Source organism: Trichomycterus rosablanca, chromosome 9 (assembly GCF_030014385.1).
Source record: "Trichomycterus rosablanca isolate fTriRos1 chromosome 9, fTriRos1.hap1, whole genome shotgun sequence".
NCBI classification, from domain to species: domain Eukaryota; kingdom Metazoa; phylum Chordata; class Actinopteri; order Siluriformes; family Trichomycteridae; genus Trichomycterus; species Trichomycterus rosablanca.
In genome coordinates this window covers 18,410,609-18,432,053 of record NC_085996.1, presented here as the reverse complement: position 1 = coordinate 18,432,053, position 21,445 = coordinate 18,410,609, and the positions used below count along the sequence as shown (strand labels likewise).

Here is a 21,445-nt window from a genome sequence, read left to right as displayed (position 1 = left end):
TGTGCTGGTATGAGTGGATCAGACACAGCAGCGCTGCTGGAGTTTTTAAATACCGTGTCCACTCACTGTCCACTCTATTAGACACTCCTACCTAGTTGGTCCACCTTGTAGATGTAAAGTCAGAGACGATCACTCATCTATTGCTGCTGTTTGAGTTGGTCATCTTCTAGACCATTAGTGGTCACAGGACGCTGCCCACAGGGCGCTGTTTACTGGATATTTTTGGTTGGTGGACTGTTCTCAGTCCAGCAGGGACAGTGAGGTGTTTAAAAACTTCAGCAGCGCTGCTGTGTCTGATCCACTCATACCAGCACAACACACACTAACACACCACCACCATGTCAGTGTCACTGCAGTGCTAAGCATGATCCACCACCTAAATAATACCTACTCTGTGGGGGTCCTGACCATTGAAGAACAGCATGAAATGGGGCTAACAAAGCATGTAGAGAAACAGATGGACTACAGTCAGTAACTGTAGAACTACAAAGTGCTCCTACAGTGGTGTTCAAAAAAATAGCAGTGATTTAAAAAAAGCGAATAAAGCACAAAATCATTATAATAACTTTTATTTACATAAATGCAAATGCACTGAAAATACTACACTTTCAATTCTAAATCAAAACATTAACAAAATTTAGCTAGTTTGTGTTAATCCTTTACAGAAAATTAAGAAAAATGAATATTAGGCTGTTAAAAAAAAAATAGCAGTGCCAGCATTTTTCTTTAAAAACTCAAAAAATTTATAACATGAAAAAATGTTTGAGGTTTCACTTTACTTTAAATTGCTGAACTAATATTTAGTGGCATAACAATTGTTTCCGAGATCTGTGTTGCATGGAGTCGACCAACTTCTGGCACCTCTGAACAGGTATTCCAGTCCAGGATGATTAGACTACATTCCACAGTTCTTCTGCAATTTTGGGTTTTGCCTCAAAAACACATGTTTCAGATATCAGCCCACCAGTTCTCTATGGGACTGAAGTCAGGGGATTGGGCTGGCCACTCAATTACCTCAATCTTGTTTGTCTGTAACCAAGATGTTTTGGGTCATTGTCATGTTGAAACACCCATTTTAAGGACATTTCTTCTTCGACATTGGGCAACAGGATCTCCTCAAGTATTCTGATATATTCAAACTGATCCATGATCCCTCGTATGTGATAAATAGGCGTAACACCATGGTATGAAAAACATCCCCATATCATCATTTTGTACCACCATGCTTTACTGTCTTCACAGTGTACTTTGGCTTGAATTCAGTGCCCAGGGGACGTCTGACATACTGTCTACAGCCACTAGAAAAAGAAAATTTTTACTTTCACCAGTTCACAAAATGTTGAGCCATTTCTCTTTGGACCAGTCATTGTGTTCCTTGGCAAATGTTAACCCATTCAGGACGTGTCTTTTTCTTAACAACGGGACTTTGCAAGGAGTTCTTGCTGGTAAATTGGCTTCACATAATCATCTTCTGTTCTCACTGGTAACTTCAGATGTTCCCTGATCTTTCTGGAGGTGATCACTGGCTGAGTATTTGTCATTTTGGCTATCCTTCGATCCATTCGAACAGTAGTTCCCCGCTTCCTTCCATATCTTTCAGGTTTTGGTTGTCACTTCAAGGCATTTGAGATCATTTTAGCTGAGCAGCCTAGAATTTGCTGCACTTCTCTGTATGTTTTTCCCTCTGCAATCAACTTTTTTATCAAAGTATGCTGTTCATCAGAACAATGTCTGGAACAACCCATTTTACCCAGTATTTCAGAAGGAAATGTGCTATGACCAAGCTGTGCAACATTTGCCACCCTCCTACATTAAACAAGGGCCAAAATGGACACCTGTTCTTCTGCAGAATGAATGACTTCACCAATTGAACTCGTCACTGATATTATTTTGGACAACCCCTTTCAATCAATGCTTCGATTACTCAGAATGAGCGGCATGCATGTCCTAATTGTTGGATTTGTTTTCTTTTCATTACTCTACTACACTTTCAAGTACATTTTTTGCTATGTAGAAATATCACTTCTACTAAAAACATTGATTTATCAGGTTAATGGTGTTGGACTGTTTTTTTTTTTTAACACCACTGTATATGATAAGTGGAGCTGATAAAATGGACAGTGAGTAGAAACCAGGAGGTGGTTTTAATGTTATGGCTTATTGGTGTACAAGCCATGTTCATTAAGGGCGGGACTTTAAAAAAAACAGGCTTAATCTAAACAACATCCAAAAAAGTAATACGGTTATGCAAAATAGTAATGGAAAAAGATACAAACACTAAGAATTACAGCACAATCAATTGACAGAAAATAACAATGCTCTCTGTAAAAATCTGCTGCAGATTGCTGTAAAAGAACTAGTCAACAGCGTTTTATTACACCAAGACGTGCTAGCCTGTTGCCTCATAAGCCAGCAAGTGTGTCATGTAATCAGGGGCCAGTATATTGGACGAGATTTAAGTGACTGACACTTTTTTTTAAATATATTTTGTTTATACATTTTCTCCCCGTTTTTCTCCCGACTGTTTTATTAGTGAGCCCAATAGCCCGATTGCGTTATGCTTCCTCTCCACTAATGCCGACCCCCACTCTGATTTGAGGAGCGCAAAACTAGCCGAGTATATATATATGCAAATCAGTCTTGTGTACGAAGAGACACACACTGATCAACACACTTTTTTCCCCAACTCTGTGCAGGCGTCATCAATCAGCCAGCAGAGGTAGTAGTTGTATCAGTCACGAGGAGCCCCTATCCGGCTTAATACCCCACCCCTATATGAACAACAGGCCAGTCGTTGTTCATGTGGCCGCTCAGCCGGATGGCAGAGCTGAGGTTCGATACGATATATTCGAGAGCCCAGCTCTGGTGTGCTAGCATGTGTTTTTACTGCTGCGCCACCTGAGCTGCCATGACTGACATATCTTAACAGGGACATATCTACGAGTGGGATTTGGTGGCTGTTGCCCATCCCAAGTTAAGAATTGCCCACCCAGAGGAACCAACTCCTGCCTGCCCTAAATGTGGTGTTTACTGTTCCGAACAAATGGACATATTTACAAAATTTACAAAAAGAGAATTTCTTAAACATGCCTCCAGTATTCCTCATGTTAAAGGGATGTCTGCATGGCAGATATGTTTAAACCACAGACAAAGTCATTCACAAAACAATAAAAAAATTTTTTTTACATTTGTCATGTCATCTGCTAATTATATCAGGCCTAGACATTGTTCTATCCTAGGCAGAACTATCCAGGTTCATCATACAATTACTCATAATATAGGTGTTGCCTGTATACAACTGTATGTTTTCTTATCTACTTCATACAAATGCCATGGAGTAATCCACTTCACTAAACTTCTTAACAGGTTTGCATTTTAAAATACTTAAATGCTGAATATGTGTCAGAATTAAATACAAATCAGCTTGGAAAGCAATTCACTCACAGCTGTACTACATTTCACTGTGTGGTGCGAAAACAAACAGTACAATCATTGTATTTTAGTCCAATGAAAAGTAATCACTGTCCAATCACAGTCTTCTACTGCAACGTTAAATCAATGCAATGGATCTTTTTCTTTTCATTTTGGCACATTTTAGCACTGACCAGTGGAAAGCAATAAAGCTGTGCCTCGATTTAATTTTACAGTCAATTTTGTACTCTTCAGACAAGAATTCCACAAATCATTGTGTATTTTCATTTTTTTAAAGCTAAAAAAAGAACTGCACTTTGAGACTGATATATCAAGTACATTGAGACTAAGCTTGTGGCTTTCTTACTAGAATGCTATGTAAAATTAAACAGAAGAAATTCAGTTGAAAATACTGTTAAGTGCATGTGCAAGTGTAGCAGTATCGTATTATAAAGTGTCTGGCCGTTTTAAATGGTATAACAGTTTAAATGTGGGAGTAGCAGCAACATCCAAAACAGTATGGAAAATCTAAATTTACGTACACACACACACACACACACACATTTTAAGTTATAAAACATCTTGTTTTGGAATTTTTCACAATCCACTGTTCTTAAAAGTTTTTTTTTGCTTTTGTGGGTGTAGTAAAAGGGAGTACTGGACTACAGCATTTTCAGAAAATGTATTTTTTATGTAAAGGAGCTTAACATTGATATGTATTAAACATAATATTATTACCAAAAACATATAAATGCCATTGGTTTTGAGGAGAAGAACCTGAAGTAGGCAGCAGGTTTAGTGTATTTAAAAATAATCTTCCAAAATATGCATACATACACACCTGTGGTCAACATTAGTGCACAATTAAGCGTTAGGTATAAGACAGCCAATATCTGCATAACTAAGTGGATATGTGTACCAACTTTGTATTAATACAATATCTTAATAGCATGTCCAAAAACATTTAGCAAAAACATTTTTGACGTAGTAACATAAGTGTAGTAATTTTTAAAAAGAAATATATGAGAAACATAGTAAATGACATGGACAGGATTAAAGGAGTCCTTCCATAACACTTTGTTGCACAACCTTTGGCAACAGCAACAGCCTCTAGATGTTTTAGTAGCCATCAGTGAGCTTGTTTTTTCTTTTTACCTGTGTGCTGTTAGTTTCTTCCGCTGCAGTTCTCTCAAACTCTTGAATGTTTGCAGGGTTCTTTTTTCCAGTAGCAGATTTCTGCTTTCTCCACAGATTTAAAATTGTTTTAAGATCGGAACTCGTTACTGGCCATTTTAAAACAGTTCATTTTTCCCTTTTAACCTTTCTTTTGTATTGTTGGATGTGTGCTTTGGGTCATTATCCTGCTGTATGACCTATTTTGTTAGATTCAAACCTTGATTTCTAACACTTAGACGCCCTTTTTGCTTTAACACATTGAAGGCCTCCAGTCACAGAGGCAGCAAAGCAGCCCCACAATATTATGGATCCTCTACCATGTTTTACTGTAGGTAAGATGCACTTTTATTTATAGACTTCATTTCATCAGGTATAAAAAAACTGTGATGCCAAAGTGCTCTAGTTCGGTTTTATTTGTCCATACAACATTTTCCCAGAAGGACTGCGATTTATATATAGATACACTGATCAGCCATAACATTAAAACCACCTCCTTGTTTCTACACTCACTGTACAATTACCGACTGTAGTCCATCTGTTTCTCTGCATACTTTTTTTTAGCCTGCTTTCACACTGTTCTTCAATGGTCAGGACCACTACAGAGCAGGTATTATTTACGTGGTGAATCATTCTCAGCACTGCAATGACGGTGGTGGTGTGTGTTGCGCTGGTACGAGTGGATCAGCAGCACTGCTGGAGTTTTTAAATACCGTGTCCACTCACTGTCCACTCTATTAGACACTCCTACCTAGATGGTCCATCTTGTAGATGTAAAGTCAGAGACGATCGCTCATCTATTGCTGCTGTTTGAGTTGGTCATCTTCTAGACCTTCATCAATGGTCAAGGGACGCTGCCCACGGGGCGCTGTTGGCTGGATGTTTTTGGTTGGTGTCTTTTCCACTCATACAAACACAACACACACTAACACACCACCACCATGTCAGTGTCACTGCAGTGCTGAGAATGATCCACCACCCAAATAATACCTGCTCTGTAGTGGTCCTGGGAGAGTCCTGACCATTAAAGAACAGCATGAAAGGAGGCTAACAAAGCATGCAGAGAAACAGATGGACTACAGTCAGTAATTGTAGAACTACAAAGTGCTTCTATATGGTAAGTGGAGCTGATAAAATGGACATTGTGTGTAGAAACAAGGAGGTGGTTTTAATGTTATGGCTGATCAGTGTATATAACTTTTTGGCAAAGTGAAGTCGATATTTTTATGCATTTTATTAAGCTTTGGGTTTCTCCCTGGCCTTTGCCCATAAAGCACTGTTTTGTTTATTGTGTAGCGTATGGTACGGTCGAAACCATTCCACTCCAAATGTTTCCAGCTTAGGCTGAAGTTCTTTGAAAGTTGTGTTTTTTACATTTTGAATCACCTTACTTAAGGTTTTCTTATCAATTTCATTCTTTCTCCAACAGAAGGTTCTGGTCTGTACCATTAATAGCAAATGTCTTGATAACATTTTAACTGTTGAAGCTGGGATGCCATGGTTTTTAGAGAAAGACTTGTACCCTTTAGACTACTTGTACTTGCTTATAACAGCATTTGTTTTACTTATGTCTGGTGTTGTAGGGTAATTTAGCATTATCATAATCCAGTTAATTTGCATAATATTACAATGATTTTACTGGTTAACATCTTTTTGATGACAAATGCACACTAGCCAGCCACAATCTGGACACCACAGGCACTGGATGATGTTGTCTCAACCAAATGTAAGTGTTACATCTGACTGACCGGTATTTAATTAGCAGATCTGCCAGTGATGACATGATCTCATGTAAAGTCTATGCCAGTGGATGGTTAATTCATTTGACCTTAGAACCTGACATTTAGTCAATAAAACCTGATACACCTGCAGCAATGCATTTGCACATGTTCCCTGTAGTGTCTGATTTTCACTCATTATGTATTTGAACAAAAGGTGATCTCAGTCATGCACCATCCTAGTCTTGATTTTTCACCACTAGCATATACAGTGGGGTCAAAAAGTATTTAGTCAGCCACTGATTCTGCAGGTTCTCCTACTTAGAAAGATGAGAGAGGTCTGTAATTTTCATCATAGGTACACTTCAACTATGAGAGACAAAATGAGAAAAAAAAAAATCCAGGAAATCACATTGTAGGATTTTTAAAGAATTTATTCGTAAATTATGGTGGAAAATAAGTATTTGGTCAATAACAAACAAGACCTGTAACAGACCTGTAACAACTTCTTTAAGAAGCTCTTCTGTCCTCCACTCGTTACCTGTATTAATGGCACCTGTTTGACCTCGTTATCTGTATAAAAGACACCTGTCCACAGCCTCAAACAGTCAGACTCCAAACTCAAGCATGGCCAAGACCAAAGAGCTGTCGAAGGACACCAGGAAGAAAATTGTAGACCTGCACCAGGCTGGGAAGAGTGAATCTACAATAGGCAAGCAGGTTGGTGTGAATAAATCAACTGTGGGAGCAATTGTAAGAAAATGGAAGACATACAAGACCATTGATAATCTCCCTTGGGGTCAAGATCTCATCCCGTGGGGTCAAAATGATCATGACAATGGTAAGCAAAAATCCCAGAACTATACAGAGGGACCTGATGAATGACCTGCAGAGAGCTGGGACCAAAGTAACAAAGGCTACCATTAGTAACACACTACGCCGAGAGGGACTCAAATCCTGCAGTGCCAGGCGTGTCCCCCTGCTTAAGCCAGTACATGTCCAGGCCCGTCTGAAGTTTGCCAGAGAGCATATGGATGATACAGAAGAGGATTGGGAGAATATCATGTGGTCAGATGAAACCAAAATGGAACTTTTTGGTAAAAACTCAACTCATCATGTTTGGAGGAAGAAGAAAAACCCAAGAACACCATACCTACTGTGAAGCATGGGGGTGGAAACATCATGCTTTGGGACAGGACGACTGATCCGTGTTAAGGGAAGAATGAACGGGGCCATATATCGTGAGATTTTAAGCCAAAACCTCCTTCCATCAGTGAGAGCATTGAAGATGGAACGTGGCTGGGTCTTCCAGCATGACAGTGATCCCAAACACACCGCTCGGGCAACGAAGGAGTGGCTCCGTAAAAAGCATTTCAAGGTCCTGGAGTGGCCTAGCCAGTCTCCAGACCTCAACCCCATAGAAAATTTGTGGAGTCCGTGTTGCCCAGCGACAGCCCCAAATCATCACTGCTCTAGAGGAGATCTGCATGGAGGAATGGGCCAAAATACCAGCTACAGTGTGTGCAAACCTGGTGAAGACTTACAGGAAACATTTGACCTCTGTCATTGCCAACAAAGGTTATGTTACAAAGTATTGAGTTGAACTTTTGTTATTGACCAAATACTTATTTTCCACCATAATTTACAAATAAATTATTTAAAAATCCTACAATGTGATTTCCTGGATTTTTTTTTCTCATTTTGTCTCTCATAGTTGAAGTGTACCTATGATGAAAATTACAGACCTCTCTCATCTGTCTAAGTAGGAGAACCTGCACAATCAGTGGCTGACTAAATACTTTTTGGCCCCACTGTAATAGATATAAAGCATATTTGTTTCGAGAAATAATACAAATACATGTCTAGCTATAATGTAAAGTCTAGGCCTGTAATCACCACATACAATATTTTAAGAGCTTGCAATTATTACAATTTTAATTTTTTACCAGTTTTTACAATTTTTCCAGATGTCCCAGACAGTCTGAATGGGGCTTCATCAGAGGAAAAAACTTTACCCCAGTCCTCTGCAATCCAATCCCTGTACTTCCTGCAGAATGTCAGCCTGTCCTTGATGTTTTTTTTTTCGTGAGAAAAGTGGCTTATTTGCTGCCCTTCTTGACACCAGGCCATCCTTCAGAAGCCTTTGCCTCACTGTGCATACAGATGCACTCACACCTGCCTGCTGCCAATCCTGAGTTAGCTCTGCACTGGTGCTTGCCAGGTCTGAGCCACTGATGATGCTCTCACCTGTTACCAATTCACCTACTTTGTTTGGAACTGGATTGTTTTAAAATTATGTAATTTGAATATTCTATTTTTTTACTTTACTTAATTTGGTTATAATATCCACATTCTACAACTGTAGGGTCAGGAACTCAAACCTAGACCTATAGTTCTATTAATGCACAGTAAAATCTCTCACATGGTTAGTGTGAAGCAGCATATTTATTACTCATTTAAACAGTTTCAGTTTTTTCAGAGCTTGCTGTACAGTCTCTTTGGGGTAAGGCTTTAGGGCCAGACAAGTGGGGATATTCTCTGGTTGCTCCATCCACAGCTTGTGTGCAATGCCTTTTTCACTTAGCGAGGCAGATAAACTGGACAGACATGATTCATCTGGTGCCTAGGAATAAAATAACTGTTAATAAATGTAAAATAACATTTTAGAAATGTAAAAAAATGTTATACAGTGGATATAACATGTCTACAAACCTAATAAAAACTGCAGGTTTTTGTGATGTGAAAGAATCAAACAAAGACAAATAACTTCAGAAGTATTAAAACCTTTACTGTAAACTATGTGTTCAATTCAATTATAAACAAACTGTTTGAAAAAATAATAAAAACTAAAATAATGTGGTTGAATTCAGGCGTGCAACACATTCCAAAAAAAGTTGGGACGGTAAAGCCAAAATGCCAAAAGATGTTTTAGCACCAAGGATAGCAAGCGATGAAGTGTTTTAGTTGTTATTTTGTCCCATTATCCCTGCAGACTTGTCTAAAGTGTGCAACAGTACAGAGTTGTCGTCGCATTCTCTGTTTTAAAACTCTCCACACATTCTCTGTTCTCTTCATCTACAGCCATGACTTTGTAATGTGTGCAGCATGTGGTTTAGCGTTGTCTTGCTAAAAATGCATGAACGTCCCTGTAAAAGGCGGCATATGTTGCTCTAATATCTCAATGTACTTTTCTGCATTAATACTGCCATCACAGAAGTGTAAATGACCTTTGCCAAGGGCACTGACACAGCCCCTTACAATGTCAGATCCTGGCTTTTGGACTTGTCGCTGATAACAGTCTGGACAGTCCTTTTTGTCTTTGGTCTGGAGCACACGGCATCTGATTCTTTTAAAAGGGTCTGAAATAACGGATCACAGTACATGTTTCCACTGTCCGATGGTCCATCCCAGATGCCCCAGAACCCAAAGAACTCACCGCTGCTTCTGGACATGGTTAAGATAAGGCTTCTTCTTAGTACAGAAAAGTTTAAGTGGCATTCGTGAATATGACTCCATACTGTAGTGCTTGACAAAGACACTGTTCATCAGTTTCTCTACATACTTACATTACATATGTAGTGCACTATTTTGAGGACTGGAGGTGAATAGTCTGGTAACGAACCTGCAGCACTACTTTGTGCATGTTGTCCAGATCAGCCAGGTATTCCTGAGTGTCAGGGTCGCTGTAGTGTAAATGAATGGCAGCTGTAGCAGCGTGGCAGGCTTGTGTAATCACCGCTCCTACAGGCCATGACAAAGCGTGGATCAGGTCCGAGCGAACCACTACATACTGCACTAGCCGCTTAGAGGCACCACCACCACCACCGGGCGCCGCCATCCTTACACACTGCAGGAAATGACGGTTTACTGTTTAAGTTTTCACTTTCACTTCCCAAACGACAAGCTATTTTCCCCACCCGTTTTCTGACAATGACAGCTTGCGAGTCGGAAACATTAGCCAATCACATCGTCGGAGGCGGGATCTGTCGCCTTAAAAAGATACATACACCGATTAGGCATAACATTATAACCACCTCCTTGATTCTACACTCACGGTCCATTTTATCAGCTCCACTTACCATATAGAAGCACTTTGTAGTTCTACAATTACTGACTGTTCATCAGTTTCTCTACATACTTTTTTAGCCCCCTTTCATGCTGTTCTTCAATGGTCAGGACCCCCACAGGACCACTACAGAGTAGATATTATTTAGGTGGTGGATGATTCTCAGCACTGCAGTGACACTGACATGGTGGTGGTGTGTTAGTGTGTGTTGTGCTGGTATGAGTGGATCAGACACAGCAATGCTGATGGAGTTTTTAAACACCTCACTGTCACTGCTGGACTGAGAATAGTCCACCAACCAAAAATATATCTAGCCAACAGCGCCCCGTGGGCAGCGTCCTGTGACCACTGATGAAGGTCTAGAAGATGACCAACTCAAACAGCAGCAATAGATGAGCGATCGTCTCTGACTTTACATCAACAAGGTGGACCAACTAGGTAGGAGTGTCTAATAGAGTGGACAGTGAGTGGACACGGTATTAAAAACTCCAGCAGCACTGCTGTGTCTGATCCACTCAAAACAACACACACTAACACACCACCACCATGTCAGTGTCACTACAGTGCTGAGAATCATCCACCACCTAAATAATACCTGCTCTGTGGTGGCCCTGTGGAGGTCCTGACCATTGAAAAACAGGGTGAAAGCAGGCTAAAAAGGTATTTAGAGAAATAAATGGACTACAGTCAGTAATTGTAGAACTACAAGAAGTGCTTCTATATGGTAAGTGGAGCTGATAAAATGGACAGTGTGTGTAGAAACAAGGAGGTGGTTTTAATGTTATGGCTGATCAGTGTATGTTCTCCCAAACAACTATCATGGGCAAAGCTTGAACCCATGTTGCTGTGTGCCTCTGTGTTGCATTAAAACATTATGCAAGTGTACGAAAAAACTAAATATACCCCCCCCCCCCTTTTTCTCCCACTTTAGCGCATCCAATTTCTGCCCGTCAATCATCCTCTCACTAATGCTGGTCCCTGCTCCTGATTGGGGAGGACGAGGCTGCTCCACGCCCCTTCCAACAAGTGCACAGCAATCGAACATCTTATCACTTATACTTGACGAGTGCAGTGCAGTACAGCGCTGTGTATGGAGAGCCACACCCTCTACCGCATCTACGTGCAGGCGCCACCAACAAGCCAGCAGACTACAGCAACTAGTCTGAGAGAGAGTCCCCAGCCGGCTTAATCCCACCCCTATCTGAACAACAGGCCAAACTCACCATTTTGAGAAGCAAGAAGATAAAGACCAAGCAATAACACAGTACACTTACTGTGTACAAAGCCACAACAAGCGGTCCAACAATACTACAGGCTGAACAAAAATAATTTTGATGTTCAACTGGAGTCATCTCTTGAATCATTAAATTCAGGTTAGCCCATTCCTCATGGTTAATGACCTCCAATTCACTAACATTCTTGGGTTTGTGTGCTGCAACTGTAAGCAGACTAAATCTAAATCGAGTGTTTATTGTAGACAACATTACCATTGCCAACACTGCCTGACTGGATTCTGTGTAAAACAGTCAACAGTTTAACTGTGGTCTTTTATGTGGTAGATTTTTAACATTTAAAAATGTAGTAAAATTATTTTTTTTAACATTAATTAACACAAAATTATTTAGTGCTTTTGACTTAATACAGGCAAGACAGTCTTTGTAAATCTGCCAGTGGCATTTTGGGCTGTAGAACCATGAGGTAGATGGGGTGGGTTGGGAGGCCCGAAATGTTTATCCACTGCTGGAGGCCGAGTTGCCTTCTGAGATGCTCTATTGGACAACTGAATGTTTTATGAGTTTTAGGCCTGACTGGCTGTAATGGAGGGCTGGGAAGAGTCCAGCTGTTGTACTGCAGGATTTTGTGGTGGTGGTGATGCAGAATCGTAAGGCTCAGGCAAGTAGTTTTCCAGAAAACTTATTTAAAAAAAAAAAAAAAAGTTACATCTAAAACCAACACAAACTTAAACCTTCTCCTTATAAAAAGAATTTGGTCATTGTGGCCAATTAACTCAATCTTTCTTATTACTCACAACAAAACACCAAAGCTTTTTTTGTTCATGTGATGGGTAACAAACTTTTGTCAATCTTTTAGTTGTTGATGTAGATTTTTCTTGCAAGGCAGTCTACAAGCTTAGAGAAATGAAAAGCTTATTTGATTGTGGACAGAGCAGCTTCCAAACTGATTTCCTCTCAGCCTAATGCCTAGTTCACACTACACGATTTTTGCCCTGATTTCGCTCGCCGACAGGCCACTGCTAGATATGGCAGCTCGGAGGCAACTCGGCGTTTGCTCGGCAATCGAAACTCGGCTCTCGATTGCGGTGTGAACTGTTCAATGACTTGACCTCTCGGCGACTCAAGAAAAATATCTACCATGTTAAATATCTGAACTAGTCGCCGACTTAAAACCGTGTAGTGTGAAAGGCAATCCGAGCAGGTTGCGAGTGGCAGCGAGTGTTATTTAGAACTACAGTCAATGAGAACGCAGGATACAGGGTGAAGGGAAACCTGGGGGAGAAGTGTAAAAACATGGGACAGGGGCATAATATGATTTCTTTCAGAATACATCAGCACACACAGGCTTAACAGTATTTTGTGATCTTATCGTTCACGCTAAACCATAATACCAACGCTGCATTGCAAAAAATCTTGTTAAACTCCAACTCACTACAGAACAGACAATCCCTGCTGGTCACGTAGCCAAATCCACTTGGATTCATTTATTTTTCCTACTTGCTTTTATGCTGCACATCAGCGCAACAACTTTGATCACTTGCTTATTGTTGACGTGCTTTTTTGGACGTGGTATCATTAAACCCCTCGTCACTTCTCACGTGTTTTCGTGACAAAACGTAGTTTGGGAGACCAGATAGACTTGCCTGCGATTCTGCCCGGTGTTAGATCGTGTAGTGTGTAATCCCCTATTGCCGATCAGTCATGTAGTGTGAAATACACAACGACTTAAAAGACTACCGATTGCAAGAGATCCAGCTGTGTAGTGTGAACTGTACAGCAATCTGACGACTTGGAAAGTCATGTAGTGTGAAGTTGGCATAAGGTGAGAGTTTGTCATTAGGAGTAGAAACTATTCATTGAAAAAAATACTTATGCTAGGAAGAGTTGAATATTAGAGAGGAAAAGGACAACCAGCAACAAGATGGATACAATTTAAGGAACAAAGCACAAGTCATTAAGAGAAAGAAGAGCCAAACAGAAGGCAAAACATTCTGGAGAAACACTGTACATATGGTTGCCAGGAGTTGGAATGTACTTGACGTCACATGATAGTAATAACCTTGTGATGTTTGTTGGCTCAGTGTAATGGAATTAATTGGAGGGTTAAATAAAAAAAAAAAAGTAAAATAAATAGTAAATAAAATAGTTAACTTTCAACACTACTAAGTCAAAAAATCAAGTTATTTTAAAAATGAACAGTTCCTCAATTAATGAATGAATTAGAATGTCAATTGTGAGCCAGGTCTTCTCATTCAATAGTAGTGTCTGTCCTTTCAAATGTCCTTGGCCCAAATTCACACAGACACACTTCAAACTTCCATGTAGGGAAGTAATTATGTAAGGCTGTATGGATTTCTGTTAACATTCCTTTTTTATTTATTTTTTTATTTTTATTTTTAATTTTTACCCCTTTTTCTCCCCTTTTTAGCGCATCCAATTGTTCAATTAGCATCGTGCTTCCTCTCTGTCTATGCCGAACCCTGCCCTGACGGAGGTGATTGAAGCTAACCCGTATCCCCTCCGAAACACGAGCAGCAGCCAGATGCATCTTTGCCACCCACACATCGACGAGTTTGGCGCCACCTAGCGTTGCATGCGGAGAGACACACCCTAAGGGCACCCCCTCCCATCTCTGTGTAAGCGCCTCCAATCAGCCGGCAGAGAACGCAATCGCATTCTGACAGAGAGAGACCCACATCCGGTTCTTTGTCCCACCCCCCACATGAGCAACCGGCCAATCGTTGCTCATATAGCCACTCAGCTTCGAACCGGTAAAGCAAGGCTGGATTCGATACGACGCTTCTCAGAATCCAGCCCTGGTTGCAGCGCGTTTCTTTTTACCGCTGCGCCACCTGAGCGGCTCTGTTAACATTCCTAATGCTCAATCAACCAGCAGATTCTTTACAGAAACTCACATTTTCACTTACTCACCTCCACCTAGGCATTTTAGAGCAGACAGTTTATGTTCTGCATGTTTTGGAGTGAAGGGTGAAAACTAAAGTTCCCAGAGGAAACCCAATTTTAATGGAAATAAAGCTCAAAGCTGCAGCACCCACTATACCAGCTGCAACATGTGCCCTGTACTGAATATTTTTCAATAGATTCAAATGTATTAAACACATCATTGCCAATCTTTATCAAATATGTATGAAATTTGACACTTTTAGTTATGTCCAAATTATTTTGACATGAATGTGCACTCGTATCATTTTCTTAGTTCATCTTAGTTTTATACAGCAGTAACCAGAAGTGGGAGTTGAACCTGGGTCACTGGAGCTGTGCAGCACCAGCACGACCTGCCTGTCCACCGTCTATGTTGACAAATATCAGGTTATAATGTAAATCATGACTATAATTACAAATTATATGGGTGATGGTGCTGGCAGGTGGGTTGATGCTGCCAGGCATGTTGGTGCCACAAAGCTAAAGCCACTTAGTGCTATCTTCCCTTTAGCATTTATGGTAGCCATATCACAGTGAAACCATTTTAACATGGAATGGATCCACAGAAATGTTAACTTTAGCGTTAATGTTAAAACCCTGTAACAGCTTTATTCAGGAACGTTTCTAAATCAGCGTTTTTCACCTCTAGTCCTGTTTGAATGTAGTGAGGCACAAAACCAATTTACACACATATTGAGGATAGAACCTCACAAACTGAGTACAACTTGTGAGTCTTCTCTGATTTGAAGAAATTCTTTATTCTCACAGCTTCTTTGATTCAGATGTTCAGAATGAGCTGATGCCCACTGCTCGTCGGATTTGCTCAAAGCTTAGCCAAAACGTCATAGACCAGGGAGCCTGTGAATGCACCGCACACAAATAAATTAGCTAATCTAATTAAGACAAAAATAACAAAAAAATATGTGTTTAATACTGCACCATTCGCAACCAGGTGGGTACGAAGCCTTTATAAAGTGACAGAAATCCTTCTTTTTTGATAGCCTGTACCAGGCAGTCTATGGATGACTTGTAGAGGAGACCCCTTTAAAAACAAAAATATGCTTTACATGAAGTGGGTATTGGTTTATACTGAACAGATACAGAACTGCCAATAAGTTTTTTACTTTACTTTAATCTTATAATTTATTTAAAATCCAATTATAGATCCAAAACTGGAGAATGCCAGGGTCACGTTCTTTGGTTCAATTTTGAACACATTAATCATGCATTAATGATTTCGTTTTCCGGGGGCAACAGATAGCTATAAACCATGGTATTCAAAGCTTGAAGCCTGAACAATTTGGTATGCAATCAATTGTTAATGCTTTAAAAATTATCCTTACAAATAACATTGTCCCAGATTGTGGCATCTTGTGGAATCTAGAGTTAAGAATCAATATCTCAAACTGTGTGCTTTTTTGTAGTTGCACTAAAAAGTGCAATTTTTTGTATTAGTTATATACACCAATGAGGCATAACATTATGATCACCTTCCTAATATTGTGTTGGTCCCCCTTTTGCTGCCAAAACAGTCCTGACCCGTCGAGGCATGCACTCCACTAGACCTCTGAAGGTGTGCTGTGGTATCTAGCACCAAGATGTTAGCAGCAGATCCTTTAACTCCTGTAAGTTGTGAGATGGGGCCTCCATGGATCGAACTTGTTTGTCCAGCACATCCCACAGATGCTCGATTAGACTGAGATCTGGGGAATTTGGAGGCCAAGTCAACACCTCAAACTCGTTGTTTTGCTCCTCAAACCATTCCTGAACCATTTTTGCTTTGTGGCAGGGCGCATTATCATGCTGAAAGAGGCCACAGCCATCAGGGAATATCGTTTCCATGAAAGGGTGTACATGGTCTGCAACAATGCTTAGGTAGGTGGTACGTGTCAAAGTAACATCCACATGGATGGCAGGACCCAAGGTTTCCCATCAGAACACTGCCCAAAAGCCGCTCAGGTGGCGCAGCGGTAAAAAGACAGCGAAGGAGCGTCGTTTCGAATTCAGCTCTGCCTTCACGGTCGAGGCTGGGCGGCTGTGGACAACGATTGGCCTGTTGTCCGGGTGGGGGGCGGGACTTGAGACCGTAGGGGATGCTCTCTCAGGAACTGGGCGGTTGCGCCCTCTGCTGGCTGGTTGGTGGCGCCTGTATGGAGACGGGAGGGGGTGTGGCGGGGTGTGTGATCCTCCGTGCACAGTACTCTGCCACGCTACACTCGTCAAGTGTGGGTGATAAGACGGTCGATTGGCTGTGCACGTTTCGGAGGAGGCGTGGAACGGCCTCGTCAGCCCCAATCAGGAGCAGGAATCCGCACTAATGAGAGGATGATAGATGGGATGAAATTGGACGCGCTAAATAAAAAAAATAAATAAATAAAAAATAAAAAAGAACACTGCCCAAAGCATCACACTGCCACCACCAACTTGCCTTCTTCCCATAGTGCATCCTGGTGCCATGTGTTCCCTAGGTAAGCGACGCACACGCATGTGGACACCCCTGGGCACACTGACTGGTCTGCAGCTATGCAGCCCAATACGCAACAAACTGCAATGCAGTGTTTTCTGACACCTTTCTTTCAGAATCAGTATTAACTTCTACAGCAATTTAAGCTACAGTAGCTCGTATGTTTGATCAGACCACACGGGCCAGCCTTCGCTCCCCACGGGCATCAATGAGCCTTGGCCACCCATGACCCTGTCGCCGGTTTACTACTGTTCCTTCCTTGGACCACTTTTAAAATATACTGACTACTGCAGACCAGGAACACCCCACAAGAGCTGCAGTTTTGGAGATGCTCTGACCCAGTGGTCTTGCCACCACAATTTGGCACTTACGCTTGCCCATTTTTCCTGCTTTAACTTTGAGCATAAAATGTTTACTTGCTGCCTAATATATCCCACCCACTAACAGGTGCCGTGATGAAGAGATAATCAGTGTTATCCACTTCACCTGTCAGTGGTCATAATGTTCTTCCTGGTCGGTGTCCTTTCTTTGAAAATCAGACAATTTTATAAGTAATTATTGCAAAGACCCATTTAATTTAAAATGTTATTCATGTTCTCATACTTAATTTAATTTTATTAATTCTTAATAAAGAAGTGTTAATCAGACGGATCAACAACTGACCTTCCATTTGAATCACGAGGCTGATTCATTATTCTTGTTTTAACCACATCAGCTGGTGTTCCCATTATAGCTGCTACCAAACCAGAACAAGTGCTATAAAGTATTTTGGAAATGAAAGTCAGTAATTTAACTATTGTTTCTTTAAAACTGCTCTTTTAAGATATAAAGTCTTACCTTGCCAATCCGTGACAAAGACAGTTGTCCTTAATAGATGTATTTTTTAGTAAAAAGTGCTTCACACTGTCGTATGTTGTAAGATCTGAACATCACATTTAAAGACCACAAAAAGAAAACCCATGTGATAGCTGCTATTATGGTTTAAATGGCTGAAATCAAATAATCTGCTTTATGCTAAATTAATAAGAAATATTTGTGTTGTGCTACCTCCTAGGTTGACCAAAGCGGCTCTCTGTACATTTGGCACCCAACCAGCCCAAAGGCCTCGGATGCCTCCTTCTGAAGCAATCTTTACAAAGGCATGGTAAACCCCATAAACTCTGGTGAATCAAAAAGGATTTATTTAAACAGGAAGAGTTCTGTGATTACTAAATGAAATACTAGTGAGATTACCTACCTTGGTGGCTTGCCCTCAAGTCTTCTCCTACCCTCCATTTGCATCTGCACCTTAACTAGGTCAGTAGGGCTGGCCAAAAACTGGCCCAGGGCACCAGACACCACACCACCCACTGCAGCCTTCCTGAAATCAATTACAGGTACAGTTGTCACAATCTGACATTAAGTATTAGATTAAGTATCAGGTTACCACATTTCAACAACAAACGAGGTAAGTCTGCTCTTACCAAACTGGAAAGCTGCCATCTTTCGATCTTCCCAATGGAGAGTCCCTAAACTGCTCATAAGCCAGCATCCTTCCCCCTGAATAAACTTTTTTAAAAAGCATAGAAAAAGTTTATTTAGTGTCTGAAGGCAACAGACAAAAAGCACATGTGTGTATCTGGTGTGTACATTCATTTTGATGTCACTGCAAGAAAGTCAAAAGTGTGAAAATGTGTTGTCACTGCTAATCAGACTACAACTGACCATAAAATTCCTTGCATGAACAGCCGTTTTCTATTTTAATTTAGTTAGGGGTTAAACTCTATATTGGTTATTCTTAAAAAATCAATTTAGTTGTTTTTTTCTTTGTGGTGCATCGCACAACTTTCATTCAGCTTAAGACTAACCTTAATACAAGTGTAACCTAATGCTGTTTTAAAACATGAGGCAGCAAAGCAGCTCCAAACTGTATTGCTCACTCCAATTTCTTTCAGATGTAGTTGTGCCTTTCAGCTAAAAATTAATTTAGTCTTAGTTTCCACAAATGTTTGTTTCAGGAATGGAGTTAGTTATTTATTCAATGTTTTTAGCATCATCACTGGTGTCCTATCATCACACTTTTTGTTTTTCTAATAATGGAGCCAGACATTTTCTAGAAATATCTAAGGGTATTTTGTTGTGTCCCTTCTTTTTCAAACATTAATAGCTAGTACTACTGAGTACTGAAGAACACCCTGGACTTCAGAATTTCATTTAAAGCCTTTTTCCAATTTGTCCATGCTTTCCATGAACCAACATACTTTGAGAAGAGAAGCATCAGAATGTATCTGTTTAAATGTCAGGGCACCACTAAAAACACACACACATTCAATCTTAATGACTTTTTTGGAACACCTGACTTTTTAAGAGGACTGTATCCTGAAAGTTCACATATTTTTCAGCCTGGATTGTAAATGAATAAAATTAGTTCTTATATGATGAAGCCTAATTACCTAACACTGCATGTAGTTTCAAATAACTGCAAATCTTTGGTTGTTAAAATGCTTAGAGATCAAAAATTCCTAAATTATATTGTAGTCGAAGTAAATCTGCATACTGTAAGTGTTACTTTTAGTCAATACAAAAAAGAAACGTAACACAAATCTTATGCTTAAATAGTCCAAGAATCGCTTTTTACCTATATGCCTAAAGATAGCAGGTGTGGCCCCTTGCCATAATTTTAGTGGTCCCTCTTCTTGTACTATTCCCACAGCTGTCCTCAGCATTCCTCTGTACACAGTTTTGCCACTTCCACTTTTGCCAAGTTTCTGTTGAGCAGTTTCACCTTGTATCTGAAGCCTCGTTTTTGTAAGATCGAGAGGAAATGTGACTAGATTGTAGACAACAGTAAAGAAAGAAAATAAATTCATATTTTTATATAGTTGAAGTTAGAAGTTACATACAATATGCTAAAATTACATATACATAGTATATGTCATGACAGTCCTATGATTTTAATGATTTTGGCATCTGTTGTTTTACCATAACATTGTTTACTGTGGGATCTGCAACCAAATAAAACTTGGCTAAGAGCTATACATGCAGCAACTTAAATTATGAATTCGGGAGTGTAGAAAGCTCTTTGATGTCACTAAACTTTGTGACATAGCCTCACTTAATAGTGATAATGATTAACTGGTGGCTCTGTCACATATATTACAATTGGATCACAGAAAGCAGAAAAACAATGAAAGTTTACCAAAAGTTCTTCACCTAAGTTTGTTAAAAACCCTTTTGGGACATAAACTGTCTGAATGATCAGATGCCATTCAAGAACCACCAAAACCACAAGGTCTGCCATAAGTTAAAACTTCTTTGTTCACATGTAAGCATTACATCTGCTTTACCATTATTCATGTGATCAATAACAAATATTAGCAGAGCTTCAAGGTGCAAACTTTTAAGCTCACAGCTATGTAGAGCTTGCTGGACTGTGATACATGTTCTGGCAGGCTCTAAACTGACAGTTATTTTTTCCCCTCCACCATGTCACATGGACTACTGTTACAAATACTTAAATGATTGTGCAGATGATCTTGAGACAATGCACCCACACTTAAGTAGCTCACAAGTGGCTTTTAAGTGCTGTTAAAAGGCAAACCTTTTTGCTAAAATCTCTAAAACTGAGTTTGAACTCATATTTAGTCTGGTACAGTTCACCATGTCTGGTGGCAGGACTAGATAAAATATTAATAATGGTTTATAAGATGATCATGTACATGTTACCTGCCACTTTCTGGGAAAAATTAAAAATCCTAATTAATTATAGATGTGTATACTTTAAATACTTGTGAAACAAATATAAGTACATGTTGCAGATGTAAAAATACATATGAAACATTTTAAACTTTGTTAATAAGCATTTTAAATCCAATTAAAACTGTAGTTAGGGTCTCGTTTAATTAGTGATTTTTAACAGATAATTATGTAAGTGGATATAAGTTTAATTACCTAGTTCTGCTATAGTTGCAGCGCATGCAGACACACAGAACTTTGACACCTTGGGCCATTGCGATATTTCTTGTACAGGTGCCATTTAATGCGTGCCCTGTCAAATGTAATGATATAAAGTTATTCCAGAATGCACATTTACTCACAATAACGCATATTTCATACAACTCTCACTAACCTTAAAATCATACGGTTCCAATCTTAGGAGCGGGTCGCGTTTAACAAAGGAAGTCAATATGGTTGTAGTTCAAAGTCCATGTACATGCAATTCCTAGAAACGTAATATTTGTGTACAATAAACTACATTTCCCAGATCACACCGCGCGCTAAACGAAAAGACGCTGCTGATTTCTCCCTATCTGAATAGTCCGTTTCATCTAACCAGCAATGGAAAATCTGCGTCTTAATGCACTTTTTTAAATCAAAGCATATTTTTTGACATTGATACATTTAATGCTTTGATTATTATTTTGATGTAAATGACAGTCCGAGATACAGCATTATT

The 21,445-nt window shown here is 39.9% G+C and overlaps 3 protein-coding genes across 4 annotated transcripts in view; 1 reads left to right on the top strand and 2 right to left on the bottom strand.

Annotated features, from left to right (window-relative positions):
* Positions 1-21,445, top strand: part of LOC134320568 (costars family protein ABRACL) — a 170,723-nt gene that overhangs the window by 139,626 nt on the left and 9,652 nt on the right. The window lies entirely within an intron of this gene.
* Positions 8,729-10,274, bottom strand: ptrhd1 (peptidyl-tRNA hydrolase domain containing 1). Its single transcript, XM_063002017.1, has 2 exons — positions 9,925-10,274; positions 8,729-8,925 (listed from the first exon to the last, which is right to left on the bottom strand). The coding sequence occupies exons 1-2, from the start codon at positions 10,138-10,140 to the stop codon at positions 8,755-8,757; spliced, it is 387 nt and encodes a 128-aa protein (XP_062858087.1). The 5' UTR covers positions 10,141-10,274; the 3' UTR covers positions 8,729-8,754.
* slc25a27 (solute carrier family 25 member 27) lies at positions 8,729-21,187 on the bottom strand. 2 transcript variants are annotated; one of them, XM_063002014.1, is made up of 11 exons: positions 21,119-21,187; positions 20,941-21,037; positions 19,628-19,819; positions 18,474-18,558; positions 18,248-18,370; positions 18,058-18,170; positions 17,848-17,932; positions 17,674-17,766; positions 15,486-15,588; positions 15,313-15,404; positions 8,837-8,925 (listed from the first exon to the last, which is right to left on the bottom strand). In XM_063002014.1, exons 2-10 carry the CDS (start codon positions 21,023-21,025, stop codon positions 15,333-15,335), a joined length of 951 nt encoding a protein of 316 aa, XP_062858084.1. In that variant the 5' UTR covers positions 21,026-21,037; positions 21,119-21,187; the 3' UTR covers positions 8,837-8,925; positions 15,313-15,332. The 2 variants fall into 2 exon arrangements, with proteins under 2 accessions (XP_062858085.1, XP_062858084.1); XM_063002015.1 differs by lacking the exons at positions 15,313-15,404; positions 15,486-15,588 and having other exon boundaries at positions 8,729-8,925.